Source organism: Lissotriton helveticus, chromosome 2_1, assembly GCF_964261635.1.
Source record: "Lissotriton helveticus chromosome 2_1, aLisHel1.1, whole genome shotgun sequence".
Taxonomy (NCBI): domain Eukaryota; kingdom Metazoa; phylum Chordata; class Amphibia; order Caudata; family Salamandridae; genus Lissotriton; species Lissotriton helveticus.
The window spans coordinates 608741750-608768301 of record NC_136059.1 but is presented as its reverse complement, the minus strand read 5'-3'; the positions used below and the strand labels follow the sequence as shown (position 1 = coordinate 608768301).

Below are 26552 nucleotides of genomic sequence, written 5' to 3'. Positions count from 1 at the left end.
CCTGATGTGCGCACCAGTCCACCCCCACCCACCATCCTCCGACAGTCGTGGCTTTTTTTCGCTTTGAGACTCAGGCCACATCATGCTTAGCAACTAGACAGGCTATCCCCAGAAAGGCACACTCAGCCCTGGGGCTCCCCACCTCCTCCATGAACCCTAGCAGGACCACACTGGTGTCAACTCCAGGGGGCGACACACAACAGCAGATAATATTCGGCCCACCTCCACCCAGAAGAGTCTCAACAGACATCAATCGCACCTCAGAGGACACAAGTTGTAAGAGTCTTGGGAAGAGATAAATTGTGTGTAGGTAGTTGAACTGTACCATACGCAGCCACCACGAAATCGGCAGCCTCCTAGGTGCAGTGCAAGCCTCCCTCCAGTCGTCCTCATCTAGGGCGCCCACCCAGGATGTCCTTCTCTACCTGAACCTTCTATAGGCCGTCCAGGGCATGGATTACTAAGAAACGATAGATCACCAAGTTGGTCCCTTTACCTAACCGCCCCAAGAAGATTTTGGCCTATAATGGATTAAAGCAGGGATTCCACCTGGAGCTTGTGGGCGAACAAGACATGGCGCAGTTGGAGGCATCGAAATAATTGTGAATTCGACATTGAGAAGTTAGCTTTTAATTCCTGAAAGGACATTATATTGCCCCCTTTGTGGACATCTCACAGATACAATATTCCAATGCGATCCCATGGCAGAAAGCCCTCCAAAGCTGAGAGCTGACAGAGCCATATTCTGCACCATAGAGGGGTTCAGCCGGTCCCAACCAATGAGGTGGAGGGCCGCCCTCCAGCTGACGAAAGATACCCACGTGCAAGATGGCAATGTATCCGGCAGGCGCGCCCCATATAAGAGATCGAGCAGACTGCCCATATTGAATGAGTGTATTTCCTACCGATACCAGGCCTACGGAATTTTAGCTCTACAACATTAATTGCCAGTCTTTGGTTAAACATCATGCTGATATCCATGATTTCGTTCTTGACAATGCTCCAGATGTTTTATTTCTCACCGAGACTTGGTTGAGCCAGTCCTCAGTGGCAGAATCTGCACTGATGCTTCCCTTTGGTAACTACCTAAAGAAATTTAACAGAACTAGTGGCAGAGGAGGCGACATTGCTGTGATTCACAGAGTTATACTCACTTGCAGTCTGTCTCAATGCACCATACCTGACTGTGAAAGTGCTTTGTTTAAAAGCTCTCTGACCAAAAACTTAACTTTGTCGGGATTTCTAATCTATCACAACCACCTGGCCCATCGAAAGCTTTCAGGAGAGCAGTGACTAATTTTATTGCCCTTTTTGGTCATTAAATTAGCTCATTTCAATATCCTTGGGGACCTGAATGTTTATTTGGAGGGCGCACACGAAAATGATGTCACCAATTTCATTGAGGACCTCGCTGCTATGCAGTTATTTCAACTTTTTGATGTTGCTACACATTCTGCAGGACCATCTTCTCAACAAATTTTTTTAGTTTAGTTTAGTTTAGTTTAGTAGTAGATTTGTATTGCGCGCAAATACCCTAAGGTGTCTCGGCGCATAGGATTCTTAATCGGACAGGCAGAAGCTGAAGAAGATCATTGGTTAAAAAGCCAAGTTTTCATTTGTTTTCTGAAAATGGCAAGGGTGTGGCTAGATTTAATGGACAGCGGGAGGGTGTTCCAGGGCCTAGAGGTGGCCACTAGGAAGCATCTGTCTCCCCAAAAAGAGGTTCTGGTGTGTGGGACTGGTAAAAGACAAGTAGATGATGAGCGGAGGGATTTGTTGGGGGTATAAATCAAAAAAGCATTCCGAAGGAACGGTGGTCCTGAGTTGTGAATCGCTTTGTAAGATATACAAAGTGCTTTGAATTTTATGCGGCTTCTAACACGCAACCAATGAAGTTGACGTATTGCCGCAGTGATAGAGTTATATTTGGGGATGGCAAGTAAAACTCTGGCTGCCGCATTTTGGATAGATTGGAGTTTATTTAGGACCTGTTCCGAGCATTCAAAAAAGGGCGTTGCAGTACTCCAACTTGGAAAAGATTAGGGTAGTTATAAGGGTTTTTCCTACAGATGCCGGTAAATATGGGAGGAAGAAACCACTGTGTTCGCGTGGTGGTGGAATGAAAGTTTGTCATCAAACATGACCCTGAGGTTTCTGACCCTGGCAACCGGTTTTGGAGGGGGGCCCATTTTGTTTGGCCACCAGATGGCGGACCATCCAGGGGAAAGGTTGTCAAAGGTCATAACCTCGGTCTTGTCCGAGTTTAATTTTAAGCAGTTCCTCGACATCCAGGAGCTTAAGGCTAGCATACCCTCCTGGAATCTAGAGGCAACCGCTGCCCCATCCTTATGCACGGCCAGCACCAACTGGGTATCGTCTGCATAGGTGGTCAAACTCAGCCCATGTGCTTTACTGACCCTCGCCAAGTCCGACACATAGATGTTAAATAGTGTCGGACTTAGCGATGATCCCTGGGGCACCCCGCACGGCAAGGTGAAGATGGGCGAGTAGAAAGTGCCCAGTTTCACAGATTGGGTGCGGTTAGCCAGGAAAGAAGCAAGAAGGTCCCTAGCTAGGTGATTAACCCCCAAGGTTGAGACACGGTTGATCAAGGTGGAGTGATCAACCGTGTCAAAGGCTGCGGAGAGATCTAATAGTATGAAGACCGCCGCCCCTCCTTGATCTAAGATTGCCCTGATCTCGTCAGACGCTTTTATCAGCGCGGTTTCCGTACCGTGACCCTGCCTAAATCCAAACTGGGTGTTGTCTAAAAGTTGGTGTTGATTGATGTATTCAGAAAGCTGGTGATTCATGAGAGATTCAAATATCTTAGCAGGAAAGGGAAGGCAAGCTATAGGTCTGTAGTTAGGTGATTCTTAGGGGTCAAGGGATGGTTACTTTAGCAAAGGTTTAATAACTGTTTTTTTCCATATTTCAGGATAGTCGCCTGTGAGAAACATGGAATTACAAATGTCAGTGAGTGAGGGTGTAATGACCTCGGAGAGAAGTTTGATTATGGAAGATGGACACGGGTCTAGGGGAGAGCCTGACTTGATGGTAACAACCTGTTTACTGATCAGTTCTGCAGAGACTGAGTGAAAATGTGAAAACGTAGGTCTGGCTGGTGTAGGCAGGGGATTGGAATCAGAACCTTCAGGGTGAGTTAAGGAAGAGAAAGATGAATATATATTAGTGACCTTGGTAGCAAAAATATCCGCTAAGGAATTACATAAATCTTGAGATGCCTCAATAGATGGACCTGATGAGGGAATGGAGAGGGTGTTGACTACTTGGAACAGCTTCTTGGTGGAATTTTGAGCAGACTCAATTTGGGATCGAAAGAAGGCGCTCTTGTGAGTAACTATGGAACGTTTATATATGGCTATGGCGTCTTTATACGTTTGTTTATCCTGGGGACTGTAGTGTTTACGCCAGTGTCTCTCAAGATTCCTACAATACTTTCTCTGAAGTCAGAGGTCCTCTGAAAACCATCGAGGAGACGGAGTGGATCGATTAGGGAAGATGGATTTAGTAGGAACTAGCAAATTAAGAGCATCCTGAAGCCAATCATGATACATATTGGATGCCTGGGTGGGATTAGAGGAAGCCTCATATGGAGAAGTAGTAAGGGTGTGGGTAAGTAAAGGAATGTCTAGGGTTATCCAATCTCGAGTGGTTTGAGAGACATGAGCTTTAGACTGTGGCGGGTGAGGGTAGTGGGTCTTAAGAATGAAAATAACTGCGTTATGGTCTGACCATGTCAGGGGGAGAACCGAGAGCAACGAAATATCAGGATTGTTGGTGAATAGTCCATCGACCAGTATGGCCTGCTTGGTGTGTAGGGACTGATAATCCCACCGCTTGCAGATCCATCTATCTGGCAAGGATCCACATCAGTCTCTGAACTTACTTTTAAACATGCTTGGCAAAATCTCGATCTCTTGAGATTTGGGCTGTAGGTTCAAGCCAGACGTCCTCAGCTATCTCCTACTGCAGAGACTGCAAAGAGTACCCTGAAACTCTGGCTTACCTCTACTCTAGATGTTTTTATTACAGTCAGACAAGTCACTGTGAAGAAGAGACCCACTTCTCTTTGGTTTAATGAGGCCCTCACTTTGGGGGAAAAAGCAAGGTAAGGTCCTAGAATGCTTCTGGAGTAGAGTCTATGACCCTATGCAAAAAGTATTGTATAGATAAGCTATTAAATCCTACCAATAACTGATCATGCAATCTAGGACATATTACTATGCTAAACAAATTAGATTTAGTAATAATCCTGCTAAAGTTTTTTGTAGCTTGGTCAATAGCCTCTTGAAGCCAGTGAACATATTAAAATGTCTAATGCTCAGTGTAATAAGTTAGCTGACTTTTTTTTTTCAAATAAGATTGAAGACATTTATTCACACTTCCCCCTGACAGCCTTGGTGTAAGGTCTGATGCTCTGCCGCCGGTAGCTACCAACACCCCAGTAGCTTTGCTCAGTTCATTGCCTTCTATGTCCGTCTTCTTTCCATATTCTCTGCAACCGAGAGAAATCTGGTTCTCCGGATGATCCTCTTAAACTGGATTTTTTAATGAACCTACATTACCAGCTTCTTCCTCCTAGTCTAGAACGGAGCAATTTCTCACTGTCAACTGCTACTGTGCCTGGCCCATGAAAACAAGTGAAAGTTATTCCCCTTCTCAAGAAACCATCTTTGGCTGCCGCTAAGCTAGAAAACTTCTTTCCCATTTCCCTCATGCCCTTCCTGGCTAAGGTTACAGAATGTTATAAATATCAATGGTATTTTAGCAAAATTTCTAGAAGACAACCGTATCCTGGATGCTTCCCAGAATGGATTTCGGACTGCCCACAGCATGGAATCTGCTCGACTTGCTGTTTCCGAACATCCTTCTAGCTCCTTCGATAAGGGCAGATCCTCAGCCTCGATTCTGCTCGACCTGAGTGCCAAATTGGATACAGTGTCTCATCAAATTTTACTTGAGCACCTGCAAGGTTTTGCTCTGCCTCAGGTCTTTTGTTCAGGTTACATTGGCTCCCTGTAGAGAAGCGCATTCATTTTAAGATTCTTTGCTACTCCAATAAGATTCCATATTCCCAGGAGCCCCCTTTTCTGAGCCAGCTTATTTCATCCTCCCAGCCCACACGCTCCCTGAGTTCCATCAACCACAACTTGGCTAGAGTTCCCCGGGTCAGGAGAGTCGGAGCAGGGGGGTGCTTTTTTCGTGCTGTGGCCCCCTCCCTCTGGAACGCTCTTGCGCTCTCTGTTAGAAACACTCATTACCATTCTCTGGTTAGGAAGTCCCTCAATACTAGGCTTTTCTCATTCTAGCTTCTTCTCCTCTTTTCTTGGGGTGCTGTCAGCTGCAGTTGTGTTCTCTAGGGCTAGCGCTGGCAAATACCATTGTGGGGGCAACCACGCGCTCTATAAATCTTGCAACGTATCATAACATAACGCTTACCCTGTTTGCACATGGAGCACCTATTTAAATGTGCATCATGGCACAAACAGGAAAAGAGTGCCCTATGTTTAATAAGGGTCCTGGAATATTTAAAGAAATGGTAGCTGCCGCTTACTATTTTTGCAGATAAAAATAGTAATTTGACTCCATGAAATTTATCAATTGAGCATTGGAATGCTTCTCAGCAATTTTGAGAGGAAGGAGAGCAGCGAGATGGGCCAAATATTTTCTGACAGAGACTAATCTAATGATGGTTTTTTGAGAAGTGGCTCAACAATAGCATGCACCACTTAGAAGGAACTACGCCTGTTGTAAAAGAGAGGTTAGGAAAGTTGCTCAAACTGGGCAATATTATCTTCGCCCCTGAACCAGGATTCTGGGAGGTGCGGATCGGAGGGGATCTCAATTTTACCTTGGTGAGAAGCATACGGAACTCATCTAAGGAAGGGGAGGTGAGTGTGGCCAGGTCTTTCATCGAAGATGGAGCGTGAAAACAGGCTTTTTGGCACCGGAAATCCCTTGCTGTCTCAGGAATGTGTTATAGATTTTTGCGACCTTGTCAAAAAAGAAACGGGCAATAAAGTTACAGCTCTATAGGGACAGAACAATGTGAGAGGATACATGTGCTAAAGGTGATAGGACTTTAACAATTGAGAAAAGCTCTCTCTGTGCTGGACGAGGACTCAGTCTTATGCTTGTAAAATTGACTTTGTGTAGTGTGGATTAGCTTGTGGTATTCCTTGAAGGCCAAGAAATAGTTGGCTTTACTATTAGCACGGACACTTACATGATATTTTCCTTAGCAATAGTACCTCACTGAAGCATTCTACAAATGGTTTGGAGCAGGGCCCAGGGTGTTCCGTCAGCGGAGCTATCCCATCGAGGGACCCCGTAATTCAGTCTTCAAGATGCTGGTTGAACGAATCAATGTAATTTTTAGGCTGAGATTCCTCATTCATTAGAGCTTCAGTGAAAGCCTCCGGGGTGACATTCACCCATTTCCCTAATTTTACATACCACTCCCTCCTTATGGGTTGAAATGGGACTGGCCAGTGGGAATTGGAATGGGATAATATAGTGGTCAGACCAAATAACTGGGATAGGATCCCCAACTATCAATGGAGTGAAATTGGAGAAAATCGGATCTAGCGTATGGCCTAGAATATGAGTGAGGGCAGCAACTCGTTGCGAGATCTGGAGGATATCTAAGTCCTCGGTAAGACCGGAGGCCAGGCGCCAGGTTTCGTAGTCAATTTAGATTAAGATCGCCTGTTACTACCATGCTGGAGTAGTGCAATGAGGAGGAGGAACAATTCCCTGTTTGGGGAATTGATCCTGCTGAAAAGTGAGTAAGGGAAAATATCTTTGCATTAATGCAGTTGCACTTTACTTTTTTTTTGTTCTCCACAGAAAGCCCTTCCCTGCACCATCAAGTTTGCGGGTGGTCCTCGTCTATTCTCACTCTAGAAATATATTTGTTACTGACCTCGACAGGAGTAAATCTTGAAGCATTTCCAGGGTGGGAATGGTCTGAGTAAATGCTGCCATTGCTCACAAGTTCGTTGGTGTGCACAAACCTCCAGGACATCCTCACCATGGCATTCACTGCCAAATAATACTGCATCATACTGAGGTAAGATTGCACGTAAGTAAATCTGGTTACAACTGTAACACCACATTTTGCTGGATTTACACATGCAAATAGCGTAGAGAATCAGGGCCATAGTGTACCTCGGCATCAAAATGCGGAACAATGATGGCTAGAAACAAAGTAATGGTACTCACGATCATCATCACTTGCATCCGGTTCTTCAATTAAAGTGCACTCTATTAATGAAAGAACGCCACCCGTCTGCGGGAAAGAAGAAACACATACTGTAAGCGAAAAAAGATGAATTATTGACGAAATAATTAAGTATTACTGAATGTGAAGATTACAGCTGGCATGATGTAAGAAGCGTTTCCTATCATCATTTAGCACTTTTAAAGTGCTGTCAATTCTAGAAAGTATAGCACAGTGAGGTAAAGTACGTTTTCAAGATTCCTTCAAAGTAGACAATTAGAGGAATGTGGATAGGATGAAAATATCCTAAATCCAAAGGGTCAACTACGCCCCCAACACCAAATCTCCCTATCAACCAAAACAACACACCAAAAGTAACAGAAAAGATACTCGGATTAGCAGGTGATCCTTTAGAGTAGGTGGAACAGTTATTGCCAATTCTGTATCGAGTGGCTATGACTTCCCCCAATCCTATTTCTCCCATTTGGAGGAATAGGTTTGTAGGAAGCCAAGGAGATACATTACTGCACAAATGTACCCAAGTGCAATCAAAGGTGCCATGACTACACGTAACATATAACATATAACATAAGTATTTGTAAAGCGCACGTTCACCCAGAGGTCTCTTGGGGATGAATAACAGATGTTCATTGTTACCCAACCCAATGGTACTCATTTTATCGACCTCAGATGGATGAAAGGCTGAGTGGAACCGCCGGGATTTGAACCTGTGACCATGAGGTCAAACACAGGCCCCTGCAATGAATGCATTAGTCCATTGAGCCACCAGACCCGGCTACACATAAGCTTAGGGTTTTTGTCTAGCCACAGGGCAAGGAACAGCCCCATTCAGCATGGCTGTATTGCCTACCCATCCACCAATGACTTGCCTACGGAAACCTGGAATGGCTACGAATCTGGGAGTGCTGCACTGTGGAGTCTGACAAAAAGAAGATGGGGAATGGCCTGCCATGTCCAGCATGGAATCAACAGACCAATCAGATTCTGCCATGCAGTTCCTGAAACTAGAGCTGCCAAGGCTCAGATACTCCTACCACAGCTTAAGAAACATGAGACATCGAAACCTGCAACAACCCCGTGTGTGTGTGTGTGTGTGTGTCCACGTGTGTGCATCTAAGTGAAAAAGTGTGCGAGGGATTGTACGCATGGCATAGGTCTGGGAGGCGGAACCTGGTCATTACGAACATGACCATCTGTTCATGGCTTTTGAAGCTGGGCATATTAGGCAGCTGTTTCTGGTATATGTTCATAGCAAATGGACATACGAGGCACCGCATTGGCATATGAGGCTGTACTTGACCGTTTGAGACTTAACCAAAGCAATTGAAGCTCACCCTTGGGTTATGATGTCTGAACCAGGACATAGAATGGTTGATCGTGGGCACATAAAGCTGTACTCGGCACAGCTGAACTTGAGCTTACGAAGCAGAACCTGGCAGATAAAGCAAGTTATGGGTATATGATGCTGTAAATAGACATAAGTATAATAAGTTGTTACTGGTATATAATTGTTGCAGAGACTACTTAGTAATTTCATGGGCATTTATGAACATGCGCACATGAGACTTAATATAGCTGTGTGATCTTGCTCTGGTACATGATAGTGATACATTAGCGTATGAGGCACTATGCCTGGGCATATAAGAGTTGAGCATAGGCATATGCTAGGACAAGTGAAGTAGAATGTGGGCCATCATAGCACGGGGACACGCCAGTGGCGTCACCAGGCGCTCTACAAATGCCCTATAATAATAATAATAATGAAGCTGTTTCTGGCACACGATGGTGAACTATGGACATTTGAGGCAATACATGAGCATGACCAGCAGCATCTGCTCATGTGAGAGCAGTTATGGAAAACAACGAGCTGACAACTAGAGACAAAAGTGTTTGATTAAAAAATGAAATTCTAGTATTTAGAGACCATTTTATCTTATTTGCTAAAAATAAAAAGCTGAAGTTTGGGGATGATGAGTGCATTTTTAGAAAATGACATTCTGATTTGTGAAGACATAATGAGTCTGCTTATTAGCAATGGAAAGCTGATGTTTGTGGAAAAGGTTATGTTTTCAGAAAACAACAGGATGATGTTTGGGGACAAAATGCCTATCTACTAAAAATGGAAATCTTATATTTGTATATTTCCTGAAAATAGCATACTTTAATTTTACAACAAAATAAAAGCATTTCTAAAATGTTTCTAGATTTTATTTGAAGGATAATCGGAGCTAGTTTGGGGATGGGGTCTACTTTTCTGCTGCTAAAGTTGTCACTTCGTCACTGTTGAGACATTTTACTATCTTACTTGACAGGCTTGTAGCTTTATTTCTTTACGTATGATCCGTCTGTCAGAGGCCAGAGTGTGTAATTGGTGTTAGTTAATAGTTGTTGAACTTACCCCATAAGGTGCATTTCGTTACAACCGCCGATTACCGCGCTACCGCTGGGCGAATGTTCTGGCATGTGTGAAATCAACAGGATATAAATGTGGGGAAGTGGTCCAGAAATTATATCCGCTACCGTGGGTCGTAACTTTGATTTAGCCCAGTACCTACTTCTTGTGCGGTTAACACCTTCAGCGTGCCGGTCTATTGGTGTTCCCCCCAAGTCTACTTTAGATCTCTTGGCGTTGATAATTAAGTAGGAAGGAGCGCATAGCATAGTGCCCACACCATCAGTGCTTACTCCGCCCTGCGCACATTACACTTACATACCAATGAAACTCATGAGACATATTTGTGGGAAAGCAGTGATGCAGGTTTATTTCCTACAACAGGTACTGATAGGTGGGTCATCTTACAGGCGATCCAATGCGGCAGCCCCTCGCTGACCCGCATGCCCAAGGAGCCATCTTGCACGGCGAGGCGATGCTCTGACGGTGCAGTACATTATCACTTTATTTCGTTAGACTCCCGCCCCCCCTGTCAGGGCGGGGAGATGAGGCACACCCCCGGTCGGTTCAGGCCCCCCGACCGCCCGAAGGACTAACGGGGCGCCGACGCTGTTTCCTGGAACCCCCTCGGCTCCAAGTTCTTAGCTCGGGCACCCTTACTGTGCCAGGCAGAGGTATTTAGACTGTATCCTTCTGCCGCAGAGGTACCCCTACTGTCCATCTGCTTCCAGATCGCCCTGTGACTGCGCCTGCAACATAAAACATGATCATTAAGATATTCAAAACTGTGCCAGCCGCTCTGCAGCTGGGTCAGGGTTCAGGGTGGGTTACAGCGCAGAGCAGCCTAGGACTAGGCGCGGGAAGGAAAGGCCGAGCCTAGTTGCTGGGCCTGATAATATACCCCCGGAAACGCCTCCCCCGTCCCCAGGAGAGCCCTCCCTATTGGCTGCTGGTGGGGGGGCGGCTCAGGGGGGTGGCGCGCTGCAGGCTCCGCTCGCCCGACGTGTGGGACTAAGGCGCTGTCCCGCCCATGCTCCCCTTCGTGTCGCGCAGCCAGAGGCAGACCCTCTGTTAAAGTTTTTGCTCTCCTTTTCAATTTTAGTCAATCATATAATGTTGTTCCCAGGATACTATGTATTGGGGAATGTCAAGGAGTGATAGTGCTTTTATAAGGTGTTGTCAAAGACACATTTGGATATTATTCGCATTTTAATGTTATTTTTCTCACTGTACTTTTAGGTTCTATTTATTTAGATCGGATAAAGTTTATTCTGATTCTGAACGAAGAACGTGTCTGTCTGTTATGGTTTGTGTTTATTAATGAGATTTAATAAAAACTGCTTTATAGAACAACTATTGAAATTCATCTATGGTAACAGCTAATGTCACACCATTTTATAAATGAGTCCTGTTTTCAATACAAATGCTACCCGACTCGTGTGGGCGTTCATGACTCACCGGGTAGAAACTGACTAGCTACTTGACATGTTCTGTGTAAAATAAAATGTTGAGTTTAACGTGGCTCACCATTTTTACTCAAAGTTTGTGCGTTTCATAGCTGCATGTTGTTGCCATGCTGTTGCCTTTTGCAGCCCAACAGCCATCCCACCTGCCTACAACATTAAACAGCAGAATCCAACCCATAAACCAGGCGAAGAACTTGTGATCATCTCCAAAAACATGATTGATTGCACCACCTCCACGGACTCAAACATCAGCCTCATGGAACACCTGCACTTCAAAATATGAAGGAACTACAATGCCACCCCTAAGGGAACACCCACATGTCACCCCCGGACCCCAGAGCGGAATTCTGCACCAAGTCGCAAAGTTCCTCGCTCCCGTTTCCATCAGAACAATAAACTACACTCTCTTCAGGGACCTCAATTTCCGCCTGGAAGACACAATAGACCCAATTCCACGACACTCCTCAACAGTCTCAACAACCTCGGACTCACCCAGCTAGTCCAAGGACCAGCCCACACAGCAGGTCACACCATCGACCCTATTTTCTCCTCCAACAACAGGATCACCACCACCTACACGACTCCGCTCAAACGATCTGACCACTGCATCATACATTTCAAGATACCCACCTACCAAGCCACCCCACCAGAAAAGCCCAAAGCACCATCAATACACTGGGATAAAATATGCAAAACTGGACTATGAACCTACAGGAACGCACACCCAACCACACCAGGAACCTCGATGTTGACACCAAGCTCTTCAATAAATGGCTCGCTGACTGTGCCAACCGCACTACTTCCACCAGGAACAAGACCTTCAAAAACAATAAAAGACCCATCTTTTTCACAGATGTCCTCAGTGAGTCCAAGTGCCACTGAAAACATCTTCGGAGAAAATGAAGACTCAATAAAAATTCCACCCCAAGATTCACATACAAAGCCCCCCTCAACCTCTACCATTAACAACTATGAGGGGTAGAAAAAAAGGCCTTGACTATCAGACTCTATGCCAGCTCTAAAAACGCAAATAACTCTTCAGCATCCCAAGGAGTTCTCCAATCCTGCAGCTGCCAACATCATTCCCAATTTAAGCTAACAACGGCCTCTCAAACTTCTTCAAACAGAAGATTGTCAAGATCTACTATCCATTCAACCCACAGCACACCGATAAAAACTCCCCCGACCAATTGGACACTTACTTAACAGCCGAATAGCAGTAAATCAACTGGAAGCCCCTCTCAAACAGAGAAACTACTGCCCTGATGAATACCATCCACTCAGAGCCCCCTAAGATCCATGCCCCCAATTCATATACAACCTTGGAAGAACGTTCATCTCCCCCACACTCACCGCTTTCATCACCTCCATAACGACCGTCACCTTCACATCTTGCTAGAAAAATGCAGAAATCAACGCTCTATTGAAGAAACCAACAGCAGATCCCCAACACCCTTAGCAGCTACAGGCCCATATGGCTTCTGCCTTTTCCAGCTAAAGTTATGGCGAAAACCATCAATATCCAACTCGCAGACCTCCTAAAACTCGATGAGCTCCTAGACAGCACTCAATCAGGCTTTTGCATCAACACACAGCACAAAGACAACCCTCATTGCTGCCAACAATGACATCAGAAGCATTCTCGACCGAGGAGAACCGGCTGCACTTATCCTCCTCGGCCTCTCCGCAGCTTTCAATACAGTTTCCTACAAGTCCCTCATCAGAAAGCTTCGGCGCTTGGGTACCTGCGGACAGGCCCTCAAGTGAATATCCTCTTTCCTCACTGACAGAACTCAACGAGTTAGACTTCTCCCCTACACCTAAGAACCCAAGAAACTCATCTGCGGACTCCCTCAAGGATCATCGTTCAGCCGACCACTCTTCAATGTCTCCATGACGCCCCTTGCAGACATCATCGGAGCCGACAACGTCAACATAGTTTCCTATGCCAATGTCACACAGCTCATCCTCTCCCTTACAGACTCAATCAGCACCCCCAAAGCAAACTTCGGCCACTGCATGAGCAACGTCATGGCTTGAATGAAAAACGAATTCCTTCTGCTCAACATAGACAAAACTGAAGTCCTAATCTTAAGCAATAACTACTCCCTTTCTTGGTAGCCCTCCAAACATGGTCCACCACCCACCTCTACAGAGAATGCCAAGAACCTCAGAAACATCCTGGACACCATGCTTTTCATGAGTAGACAGATCAACGCCATCTGCTCATGAACCCTCCACCAGCCGCGGCCCGTGGAGGGAGTTCGGTGGGGCAGGGAGGCGGTGCGGGGGAGGGACAGAGTGGGGGGTGGTAAACAACAGAATATGGATAATTGCAGGTAAGTAAAACAATGTAATAAATAAAACAAATTTCGTAGCGCACGCTGCATCGCATTTTGCGATGCAGTGTGCGCTACGAAATTCGTTTTATTTATTAAATTGTTTACTTACCTGCAATTATCCTTATTCCATTGTTTACCACCCCCCACCTAGCCCCTCCCCCGCACCGCCTCCCTGTCCCACCGAACTCCCTCCACGGGCCACGGCTGCCCTCCACATCCTGCAAAAGCTATGCAAGATTTTCAAGTTGATCTCACTGAACACCAGATGAACAGTTACCCAGGCTCGTATCACAAATAGACTTGAATATGGAAATGCCCTCCACATGGGAATCCCAGGCCATGTTCTACGCCGACTCCAAACCACCCAAAAGACTGCTTACAGACTCATCCTGAACATCCCGTGAAATAACCACATCTCTACACATCTTAACAATCTACACTGGCTCCAAGTTCAGGAAAGATGTAAGTTAAAGCTACTCACACACATCTACAAACCTCTCCACAACAGCAGTCCAGCTTACCTCAACCACTGCCTCAACTTCTACCAACCCACTGGACACCTTTGATCTGAATCCCAGTCAAAAGTACACCATCCTTGCATCAAGAAGACAAGAAGCAGAAAAAACTCTTTCTCATAGCTTGCAGCCAAGACATGGAATGACCTCCTGATATACCTCGGAAACTCACCATCATCATGGACTTCGGAAGAGACCTCAAGACATGGATCTTCCAGATAAAACAGGCATGATCTTCTCCTCCCCCCCTCAGGCCTGCCATACTCAGCGCCTGGATACCCTCACAGGTGAGTAACCACACTCTACAAATTCACATAATGTAACAGAACATTATCTATCTATACTACTATTATAAAGGAAGAACTTTGAACCTTTGAGGCGGGTAAACGCGGGAACCACAGCGCCAATCCACACACCCGATACATCGTTGTAATCGTCAGGGTGTGCAGATGGACATAGGCTATATAAACTTAATAAATATACGTAATTTCAAAAATGTACCCAAAAAAAAAGTAGTCCCTTGGAAGAAGTGCCGGACGCGACGTGCGTGCTGACGTTAGGAGCGCGGGGAGGAGCGGCGTACAGGAGTGCGAAGAGGACCAGTGGACATGAGCGCGGGGAGGAGCGGTGAGGAGCGACGGACAGGCGGTGAGGAGCAGTGGACAGGCGGTGAGGAGCGGCAGACAGGCGGTGAGGAGCGGCGGACAGGCGGTGAGGAGTGGCGGACAGGCGGTGAGGAGCGGCGGACAGGCGGTGAGGAGCGGCGGACAGGCGGTGAGGAGCGGCGGACAGGCGGTGAGGAGCGGCGGACAGGCGGGGAGGAGCGGTGAGCGGCGGATGAGGTAGGTTATTTATTTATTTAGGAGCGGTGAGCGGCGGCAAAATACAAAAGCAAACATTACATTAAATGAAGTAAAAATGACAATCGTGAGCCGACAAAATAAAAGTACAAGCAAACGGTGCATTACAAAAGTGAGCCAAACGGTGCATTACAGGAGGAAAAAGTGACGTGTGCAGGTTACAAAAGCGTACAAAGTAAGCAAACGTTACTTTAAATCAAGCAAAAATGACAATCGTGAGCCAACAAAATACAAGAGGAAGCAAACGGTGCATTACAAAAGTGAGCCAAACGGTGCATTACAGGAGGCAAAAGTGACGTGTGCAGGTTACAAAAGCGTACAAAGTAAACAGAGGTATAATACTGCATTACAGGAGGAAAAGTGACGTGTGCAGGTTACAAAAGCGTACAAAGTAAACATACAGGTATAATACTGCAATATATGGAGGAAGGCTCCGGGGGACCCACGGACAACGTCGGGCCGGACGGGGGCCCTAAAGCCTTATTGCTCCCGGACAACGTCGGGACGGGCTGCTAGTGTGTGATAAAACGTGCAATTTGGGGAAGAGTTATTACACATAAAAGATTGGAGACTCCTGCAGTAGTTTATAGATTGCGTCTACTTTTTGTATGGATTGAAAAGCTTCTCATACACAGTATTCAAATCATATCACACAACATTACAATAAGAAACATAACCTCATTCCATAATAGGGCAAACAAAGCACTATGACCCAGATGCATCAAAGGTGATTGTACTCGCAAACCCTGTGACATACATCCAAGCATCCTTTGCGAGTTCAAAAACTACAATTGCAATTGTACAAAACTAACATTACAAGTTGCAACCGGCTCTGTGACTCAAAATGCCAACATAGCGAGCACTTCCAAATTTCGAAGTAAAGGGGGCAGGAACGCGACACCCCTCTTCCTTGCTACTCGTAAAGATAAGTATTAGCGATATGGAACTGCAGAAGTAGAAAGAGAGCAGTATATTTGAGAAAAAAAAGGCATTAACTCGGGCGGACAGCAATAAATTAACTCCCACAAAGTTAAGTACTGGAGAGGTAGAGGCTCCAAGTAGTAGGCTTGCTTGCCTCAGACAAAATGAGTGAAATGTGCTCTAGCATTTACAAACACGACATTAATGGCAAGGAATAAAACAGATACATTTTCAAAATAATCAGGATGAAGTCTAACGATTAAAGCAAGCATAACATAGGCAAAATTGGTGATAGGGTTCAAAGTTAGGATTTTTTGTAAAGAGAAAGGAAACGCGAATATAGAATACAATGACAATTTGAAGTTCAATATTGTCTTCGGAGCCTGTGTTTTTTCAAAATGACCACTAGGTGGCAGTGGAGCATTCGTTTTTGCGAGATATGCAAGACATCCCCTCCCCCCAGTCCCAGCAAAGAATGATCTTAAAAACAAATGAGACTTTAGGTAAACGCCTTTTGCCCAAATATAACAGCCTTACACTCTTGTATCAGCAACTGGCTACGTTTTGAAAGCTGTTGAAGTATTTGATAGCAAATGTCACACTATCAATTCTTGTGGCGAAAAGTAGAGTTTTTTAGCCCTGGTGACTCAAATGTTCTGAACCTGTCTGGATGTAGATCTCTTCTAGGAGGCCTATGGACTCCAGGAAAGACAGACTCCTCCATCTGTCTGCTTCAGAACCACAGAAAACTGGATGTTTCCCACCAGTGGTGGTCCATGGGACAACTACATGTTCTCTCCCTGTGCCTTCACAAGCTGTCCCTCTCGAGCCTCCATCCTTGCATTGCAGCAGTTTGTAAGCTTTTGCTGAGTGATTCCTAATGTTAATAATATTCCTACTAATAACAATGTACAGGGTTTCTGCAAATGCTGGTGAATGGCTGTTTTGCACTGTGCTCGACTCACTGGTACATCAGCCGCAGCATAAACACGGATCAGGGACAATTGCAGTGTTGTACTATGACAGCAAATGCTTTGTGACCAGATCCATCATACACAGGGCTCTAGCTCCCTCTGTAATGTGCAAGGAGTTTGTAATTCACAAAGAGGGATTGTTCGTTTGTTCTTGCAGATCACTTGTAGCCTAGTCCCAAGTATGTTTAGAAGGTGAGGGGCAGCAATACAACAAGCATTTATTATGTTGGAAGCACACTTGCGATATTTGGAATGATGGGGCCTGACACAGTATTAGGCAAAGAAATTACTCCTACACTATATATAACAAAATAACAAAGACTCTTGGAGTCTAGCCTGCTCCGCATGACTCTTTGAACATAACATATTTTCAAAGAATTCTGCAATAAAACATTGTGTACAGGTCAAGGAAAAGAACATGTGCGCTCCGTGTCACATTGGAACCACATCTGGTAGACAGATAGATAAGTTCTGCAGCAAGAAAGTGCAATTGATTTCTGTATGTATTGAAGTAGTTCCATGCTGATCAATGCATGCTTTAGGCATATATTTCTGAGAGTAACACCATTTCCAAACCACATAGGCTATAACTGTTTTGATTTTCACCTGAATGTATGTGTATGTTATTTCTATAAGGGGGGCGTAGCCAAAAGGCAGTGCAGCCCTGCACTGGGTCAAAGGCAAGCATAATGAAAAAGAGTAAGAGGAGAGATAATGGGTGTGTGGACCCTTAATGCACAGTGATATAGTGTACTTTAAATAGGTGAGTCTTCAACTCTTGCCTAAGTGTTGCAGCCCCTGATAGATATGGGGACGGATATGGGCATGTTGTTACAAATCCTGGGAGTTCCATGAAGATGGAGGTGATGTGATCATATTTCTTCAGGCAATGGATGAGATGAGATGTGCTGTGGCATGTAGGATGTCCTTCAGGGGTGCTTTATGGAGTCTATGAGGCCAGGGAGCAGGGGCTACTACCATCCAGATGCCAGAGTAAAAGTGCTTGAACAGCAGTTCAAAAGTTGCTTTCTGGGGAAAAAAACGTTCACTTTCTTTAGAAAAGAGAGCTGGTACTGCTCTATTTTCAGTTTTTTTTTTTACTTCACCAGTTTATTCTTTGAGGGCGAGGTTGGTGTCCAAGGTGAATCCAAGTGACTTGGCATTCTGTGAAAGTTTGGGCTGGAATCCGTGAAGGTTCACGTCATTGAGCCAGGTTGCTACTGTTTCTTCTTTGTTGTTCTTATGTGCAGAGAGTGTTTAAGGCAATGGATATCTGAAGCAGAGGAGACTTGTAAGTCCAGCTGTGCATCATCCGTGTCATATTATAACATTAGGCCCCCCTTGTCCTTCTCATTAAAAAATGTTAAGATTAGAGAAACAGAAAAGCTCCATAATTCAAAACAATGAGCAGGTCTGGTGCACTGGTTGTCGATCGGAAGTGCATTACTGTAAAATCAGTTTATTGTGAATCAGGGACAGGCACAACTTATTTTCATTTGAAGCCCGGGGAGATGTAGCTTCGTGCAAAATGGACAAATTGTGCAGGTTTTACTGGCCTACACATAAAAATGAAGTGTAATTGGATTCTGTACTCTCCCAGGAGGAAACTGATAAGCAAATCAATAACATGCTCTGTGTAGTTCAAGGAAATATTACCTACGGGCACGGTTGAGCGCGCGCGTGTTTCACTCAGTCTCCAGTTGTTATTTATCCGGCGATTCATCTGATTCCGCGGTGGGAAGATGGAGCCGCCATGGAAATCAATTGTGCGCATTCGCCTCCCCCAAGGTACTCTTTTACTGACCATTTAGTTGGGAGATTTAAATTCCGGCAATGCTTTTCCTCAAATGTTCCTCATTTCCTGGCGCACTGTGCTGAGGAGAAGCTCAGAAAGCTGTGTGCTGTTGTACTGTGAGAGGAAACACCTTTCCTATTCACCCATTCTGAGTAAATAGGAAAGGTGTTTCCAGCCTCTCACAAAGGTGTTTCCAGCCTCGCATTTAGGCTATTTTCTCAGGGTTATAAATATCAAGCTTTGGCCTTTTTACTCACATATCCCTGACCAATATTTGAATGTTTGTACATTTGTTTACGGGAGTCCTTGTTCTGCAATATACAAATTAATAAATGACATGGACAACCCTCATGCAACAGCAATACAAACTGTTTTGTAAAAAAGACGGGGAAAGGTACTTAAGAAGCTCTCACTGTGAGGTTTGCAGCATTGACAGACAGAGCAGTGAAAACTGCCTGTTCATGTAACATTGTCACCCCAGTTTGGTCCTATGTGCACTTCTGTTATGAAGATTTTGAAATTTGACAAGCCCCATTCCCCAGAGCTATGGCCTTTTCCATGCAACCTCTCCTACATGGCCCACTGGCGAAAAACCTTATGCAACGATATAACCAGGGCAACTGGAATTATGTGATTCTGCAGCCACATTGTTTTCCACGTAAGTGTAGGTTTGCTGCATTTGGAACATTATGCATCATCTGCTGCATAGTTGGAAGATAAGAAAAAATTGTTTCAGACTGAAACGGATCAAAAGTTAGGAAAAATGCAGCAGTGTGTTGCTGCTCAGAGAAAGGACCTTCACAGGGGTAGCTTATTGTGTTTGGTCGTTAAACTAGTATTTTCGCATTCTCCCTCCCACCCCTTTACCTTATCCTCTTTCCCCCTCTATGCTCCATTTTCTTGTCCCCTTCCTAATGTTATTAAGTTGAGACCTAGCTATTTGGCCGATGCCCGGTGGAGCTACCTGATAGCTATAGAGGAGATGGGCTATGGACTTCCCCCTCGGTCGTCACCTACCCAGCCGGAATTTGGGCAGACTCACACTCGTCTCTCTATCCTATTTCCCTTCTATCTCTTTACCCTACCCCCTCTCCCTTCTTAGCTCCTTTCTAATTCGTCTTTACACTCTTGAAATGTTTTTCTAGTAACTGATGTAATTAGTAATGGATATAATTTTGTAACTTTGTGGAACCTTATGTAAAGCGCTCTGATACCTCCGGGTCTAGCCAGCGCTATATAAAACTCAAATAAATAAAAAAACACTTTATTGAAGTGATTCTATAACAAAATCTTGCTGCATTATTTCGGCAACTCTGCTGCATAATTTGGTCTTCTAACTAATAATGTGATCAGTTTGAAAGGCGGGAGCAAAACATTGAAATGAGAAATCAGAATTGCACTATCTGAGTTGGAAATATAGTTTTAAGAGGCTAAACATTTGAATAATATATCAAGTCACTGGCTAAATCCATAGAAGACCAAAGCATTGTCTAAGAACTAAAGCTAATAAAAGGCAGCTATTCACCTGTGGTAGACAGACATCTGCACTTCTGCTCTGATGGCATTCCCACCATGAGGTGATTTAAGGGAGCCCTTTGCCATCAAGTGAGACATGGTGAAGAAGTATGGAATACTATTACAGTACAATCTTTGTGTGTTATGGGTCTCGCCAGATTGCATTACAACACTCTTTGGGAGGGCTCCCCTCTATTGTTCTTTTGGAAGATGTGGAAATCCATTGATGTGCCTCGGCTTGTGAATTTGACTCAGATATTTCTTCCTACGATACTTTTCCACCATCTTACATGAAAGTAATCAAGTGAAAGACAGTTGTCATGTCTTTACTAATTACACCATCTCAGATTTGTGCTTGTGTGGGGCAGAATGTTCTGAACTTGAATCTTGGAAGTTGCCATCCAGCTTCAAGAAGACCTGTAACTTCAGAGAGCCTGATGTAGCTTTAGACAGCTGCACCCCTCAACACAAGCCAAAGGCAAGTTGCTGAGTAGCCAACCTTACTGGACAGCGATGTTTGCAAATATGGGATAACCATCTTGAACCCCTCTACCCTCAGCTGAGAAGGTCTGCTTGAGAGATTTGATCCTGCTTGTGAAGACAGTGGTGATTTAACCTCGAGTACGCTCTTCTTTGCACAATCTTTTATCATTTTTGGCAATTTTCTCTTGGCACATTGCCTCTGCTGAGAATGACAGTGAAAGATCAGATTGGCTAGAAAGCCAGCCAGATCCAGGGATCTTAGAGGCCCACTCTGAGTCCCTTCAGCTCTTGAACATTTGCTCCAATGTGCCACTTGGAGGTCAGCATACCTTCGTCATTCCCCCATATACATGCACAACACAATCTGTGCCCATTCAGGCATCCATCATACTTTTGTTCATATTGTATTTGTGGTGTGTTACCTAAGTCTAGTACTTGTGAACATGCAGGTATTCAAACTCATTTTAAAACTAATGTAATAGATATAAAGTTTCCCCTTTTGAAGAAATCGTTTGTTAATCTCCACGTTGGCTAACAGTATCCATAACACTACAGCTTGACAAATAATTGTCTTTTAAGAACCAGAGATATTGCACCCACAATGCATTGCATTGTCACTTTGTCCTTTCGGCTTATAGAATAGTTGCACATCCATTCCTGGGTTTGACATCTTTACAGCTTCTGGAACATTCAAGCATCGCAGACAACAAACCTTTGCACTGATAAATAGTGAGTTTAGCCAGGGGCCAAGGTTGTAGTTTTGTACTGTGTAGTATAGGATTGTCGTCTATACTCTCTGTGTGATTTAATCCAGTTTATACTGTCAACATTTTATTAGTGAGTTATTATTAAAGATATGTTGTACACAAAACCCTTGGGTGGACATACATAGTTTATTGTATAATGTAGGTGGTACCTTTTAGGTCGAGCCTAGACAGCGCTTGTAAGACCTGTAGTATTGCATTCTATGTGTGTTAAAAAATTAACTGCTTTCTATTGGTTTTTGGCTCTGCCATTCAAAAATGTAGCCTTTGTATTAGTGTTGAGTTGTAAAAGTCCCTCCCTTCTTTCCTTCTGGCGATTTCACTTAGTGCGTATTTAGTTTGGCCAACACAATGTGTAGCGTGTGATAACCCCTGTTTACAGAGACGTGCATCTGTTAGCAATTATCCTTATCGTAATTGCAGTCTGACTTCCATTCTAACCTAAAGAAGCTCAGTGGCTTTGTTTCTGTTGCAGCGTGCATCTGTTAGCAATTATCCTTATCTTAACTTCAGTTTCACTTCAATTCCAACCTAAAAAAGCCCTGTGCCTTTGTTTATATTTTAACATGCATCTGTTATAAATTATCCTGATGGTAACTGCATATGACTCTTATTCCAACAGCCAAACTTAAAAATGATATTAAAAAAACCACAGAGCATTTTATTTTAGTAATATTAAACATTGCGTGTTATTAATGTAATAATACCGGAGAGGGCTTTTAGTTTCCTTTTCTGTTGAAGTTGTTGGGGTTTGTTTTCCGTTTTGCCAGCGGACATGGGCAGAGATGCTGGAGTAATGTAAGGTGTGGCTGGAAGTAAATCGAGGTGCATATGGACTTGTTTCCGCTCCAGTTTTTTAGAGCTAATGATGGTGGGCACCGGCAGGACCCAGGCCAATTAAAGCTGGTGTTATTAAAAAATAAGGTATAGGATTTTTTGTTTCCTTTTCTGTAGACGTTGTCGGGGTTTGTTTTCCGTTTTGCCAGCGGACATGGTCAGAGATGTTGGAGTCATGTAAGGTGTAGCTGGAAGTAAATTGCAGTGCATATGGACATGTTTCGGCACCAGCTTTTTAAAGCTAACGATGGTGAGCACCAGCAGGACCCGGGCCAATTAAAGCTGGTATTATTAAAAAATACAGTAGAGGATTTTTAGTTTTCTTTTCTGTTGACGTTGTCGGGGTTTGTTTTTCGTTTTGCCAGCGGACATGGGCAGAGATGCTGGAGTCATGTAAGGTGTGGTTGGAAGTAAATTGCACTGCATATGCACTTTTTAGAGCTAACGATGATGAGCACCGGCAGGGTCCGGGCCAACTAAAGCTGGTGTTATTAAAAAATACGTTAGAGCATTTTTAGTTTCATTTTCTGTTGACGTCGTCGGGGTTTGTTTTTCGTTTTGCCAGCGGACATGGGCAGAGATGCTGGAGTCATGTAAGGTGTGGCTGGAAGTAAATCGAGGTGCATATGGACATGTTTCGGCACCAGCTTTTTAGAGCTACTGATGGTGGGCACCGGCAGGACCCAGGCCAATTAAAGCTGGTGTTATAAAAAAATACGGTATAGGATTTTTAGTTTTCTTTTCTGTTGACGTTGTCGGGGTTTGTTTTTCATTTTGCCAGCGGACATGGGCAGAGATGCTGGAGTCATGTAAGGTGTGGCTGGATGTAAATCGAGGTGCATATGGACATGTTTCGGCACCAGCTTTTTAGAGCTAATGATGGTGGGCACCGGCAGGACCCAGGCCAATTAAAGCTAGTGTTATCAAAAAATACGGTATAGGATTTTAGTTTCCTTTTCTGTTGACGTTGTCGGGGTTTGTTTTTTGTTTTGCCAGCGGACATGGGCAGAGATGCTGGAGTCATGTAAGGTGTGGCTGGAAGTAAATCGCAGTGCATATGGACTTGTTTCGGCACCAGCTTTTTAAAGCTAATGATGGTGAGCACCAGCAGGACCCGGGCTAATTAAAGCTGGTCTTATTAAAAAATATGGTAGAGGATTTTTAGTTTTCTTTTCTGTTGACGTAGTCGGGGTTTGTTTCTCGTTTTGTCAGCGGACATGGGCAGAGATGCTGGAGTCATGTATGGTGTGTCTGAAAGTAAATTGCACTGCATATGCACTTTTTAGAGCTAACGATGGTGAGCACCGGCAGGGTCCGGGCCAACTAAAGCTGGTGTTATTAAAAAATACGTTAAAGAATTTCCTTTTCTGTTGACATTGTCGGGGTTTGTTTTTCGTTTTGCCAGCGGACATGGGCAGAGATGCTGGAGTCATGTAAGGTGTGGCTGGAAGTAAATCTCAGTGCATATGCACTTGTTTCGGCATCAGCTTTTTATAGCTAACGATGGAGTGCACCGGCAGGACCCGGGCCAATTAAAGCTGGTTCTCTTGGGCTCATTATTAGAACTATATCATATAGTCAAACTTAAAAATGATATTAAAAAAACACGGAACATTTTATTTTAGTAATATTAAGCATTGCGTGTTATTAAAAAATACTGTAAATGATTTTTTTTCCTTTTCTGTTCACGTTGTTGGGGTTTGTTTTCTGTTTTGCCAACGGACATGGGTAGAGATGCCGGAGTGAAGTAAGGTGGGACTGGAAGTAAATCGCAGTGCATATGCAGTTGTTTCGGCACCAGCTTTTTAGAGCTAACAATGGTGAGCACTGGCAGGACCCGGCCCAATTAAAGCTGTGTCTGTTGGTGTAATTAATACAACTAAACCAAACAGTCAAACTTAAAAATAATATTAAAAAAACACGGAGCATTTTATTTTACTAATATTAAGAATTGCGTGTTATTAAAAAATATGGTAAATCATTTATTTTTCCTTTTCTGTTGACGTTGTCGGGGTTTGCTCTTTAATACTTTTAATATACTAAACTTCCAATATATGGCAAGACCTATTGGCCCTGCCAATGCTTGTTATTATATAATCAGGGCCCACATTGATTGATATTTGAAGTGTCTATCTCAATTTCTTAAACACTTCGATTGGTATAGCTGAACTGCATTAGAAAGTATTTGTATTTTGTTACTATGCGGGGTCCAGAAGGTTTACAATGGTCCATCCTAGAGGAGTACACCACAAATGTAATACCAAGTGTCACAGGTTAGTGCTTTAGAAGCACTGTGTTTCTGTTGCTGGTTTTCTCTGTTCCATTCTGCTGTTTTGGTAAATATTCAAATCGATGGGGCCTTATATACAGCACAAAACACTGGCACAGTCAATAGGTCTCCTTTTTTTAAACAAGGGCTTTCAAAATCCAAAGGTCTGGCTTTTAACTGAAAGGCAAGCTATACCTATCACATTTTGCAGTACTTGTTCATACTGCATGCCCAATCTTGCTAATTACTGTTTTTGTAATCTGCACCTGCCAAAGACACAAGATTTAAATAATGAGAAAATACATAAAAACAGTCAAATGTAGCATTTGCATGCTCTCAACTGCAGATAGCATCTTCCTGAGGTAGGCTGCAGTTCCTTGGGCAATTACAAAGGTGCCCTCAGTCAGTCAAGTCCTTGCTGTAGAAAGCTGCACTACCTAAGGCAATTACAAGAGATTCCACTAGTAAGACAAAGGTCGTTCTGTAGCAGGCTGTTGCTTTATAAACTGTTACTAGAGGTCCATTGCATCAGACAAAAATAATTTTTGTAGCAGGATACAGTCCCGTTGGCTGTTACAGAGGTCCCTTGCAGTAGACATGCTGCAGTAGCTTCGGTGATTACTACAGGCAGCGTAGGACTGGCTTACAGGGTAATCAGGCAGTGCCTAATGGGCTGGCCTGAAGGGACAATGTTTTGACCATGTGTGGGCCTGTTTTATGGTCTTCTGGGCTGAGTTTTACTGTTGATTTCCCTGACATTAAAACAAAGATTGCCTGCATTAAACTCACATCGATGCAGTCTTTTATATCTTGCAAAACACTTATACATTGCGTCTTTACAAGTTCAAAACTGCCCCAATTCCTTGCAAAACACTTCTACAGTGTGTCTTTACAATTTCAAAACTGCCCCAACTTGCAAGTAAAGACCCTTTTTTAGCTACCTAATTTACTAATGGGGCCACTTTTATTTTGGTTCCTGGGCCAATTGTCTGTCCCACTTTGACAGTGCCCACAGGTGTCCACCAACAACCCCCAATCTCAGGCTAACAGAAAATTATGAGCAAAGCAAATTACCTTGAAGGTCTCCCTTTAATGAAAGTGTGCGTTCAACTGGATTTTGCTTTTGTTTTCAGCGTGCTAGGATCATAGATATGGTGCAAATTTGCGTATTTACTTTCTCAGGTCTAATGATTTCTGCTTGTTGTCTATGTACTCAATAATCATGCCAAAGATGATGTAGGATGGCGATATTCATTATAACTGTTCTGGGTGCAAATCCTGTAGGTTTTTGGAGAAGTCATTCTACTTGCAAGAGGTATTAAGATTCAGTTGTATGTGAAACATTATCTCTGAATTCAATATCTAGAACAGAGTGTAGCTGTGATAATGTCATCCGTTTTTTTTTTTGCCACGAACAACCCCATTTTGTGACTGATACTAGTGGTAACTGACTTTGACTGCACCCTGGGCTCTGCTAACCAGGCCCAGGGCAAGTGCTCTGATTAAACATGTATATGGTAATTAGGTGTAGTTACAATTGGCCCTGACAAGCTACCTGTAAGACCCTAGTATAAGGCATGGCTGTCATTTTAAAAGTCAGCTCTGCTTTGCAAGCGTCTTTTAAATAGAAATTCCAAGCGAGTTCCACTTTGGAATTAAAGGTACTTCCAAAGAAATAAACAGCCTTATTTTTACATATGTCACCCCTAAGGACTACCGAGGTGCACCCAGGTTAGGCTGCCATGTAAAAATAAGCAGGGGCATTTTAAAAGATGTTTTATATGCCCTGGTGAGGGAAAAACTATCAATTTCGTGTTTCCTCATCATAGCACTTTTAGCTCCATACGCTAACATGTGAATACTGAATTACAGCGTAACTGTTGACTGGAGTGAGCTAAAATAATATTTCAAGGCTTTGAAAGATTGGTAATCATAAATCTAACAACTTGGCACTGTTTAATGTATCATAGCTAATACAGGAAAAAATGTATAGAACGTTCTTTTCTATGAGCCACTGCTTTGATGAGGTGATAAGTGGCCCGCACCGAGACAGACTATCTGATGGGGAGCTCTGCGGCAGCGGAGCACAGACCAGGAAGGGGGCTGGGTAAATCAAACTGAGCTTCAAAGAGAGCAGGACAGTGAGGAATGC

General features: G+C 43.9%; 1 protein-coding gene across 2 annotated transcripts in view; it reads right to left on the bottom strand.

Annotated features, from left to right (window-relative positions):
• Nucleotides 1-26552, bottom strand: part of RASGRF2 (Ras protein specific guanine nucleotide releasing factor 2) — a 1720695-nt gene that overhangs the window by 772437 nt on the left and 921706 nt on the right. For both annotated transcript variants that reach the window (XM_078675315.1, XM_078675317.1), the window contains exon 11: nucleotides 7249-7315. In XM_078675315.1, coding sequence (XP_078531441.1) covers nucleotides 7249-7315 — 67 coding nt within the window. The remainder of the gene's footprint in view (nucleotides 1-7248; nucleotides 7316-26552) is intronic.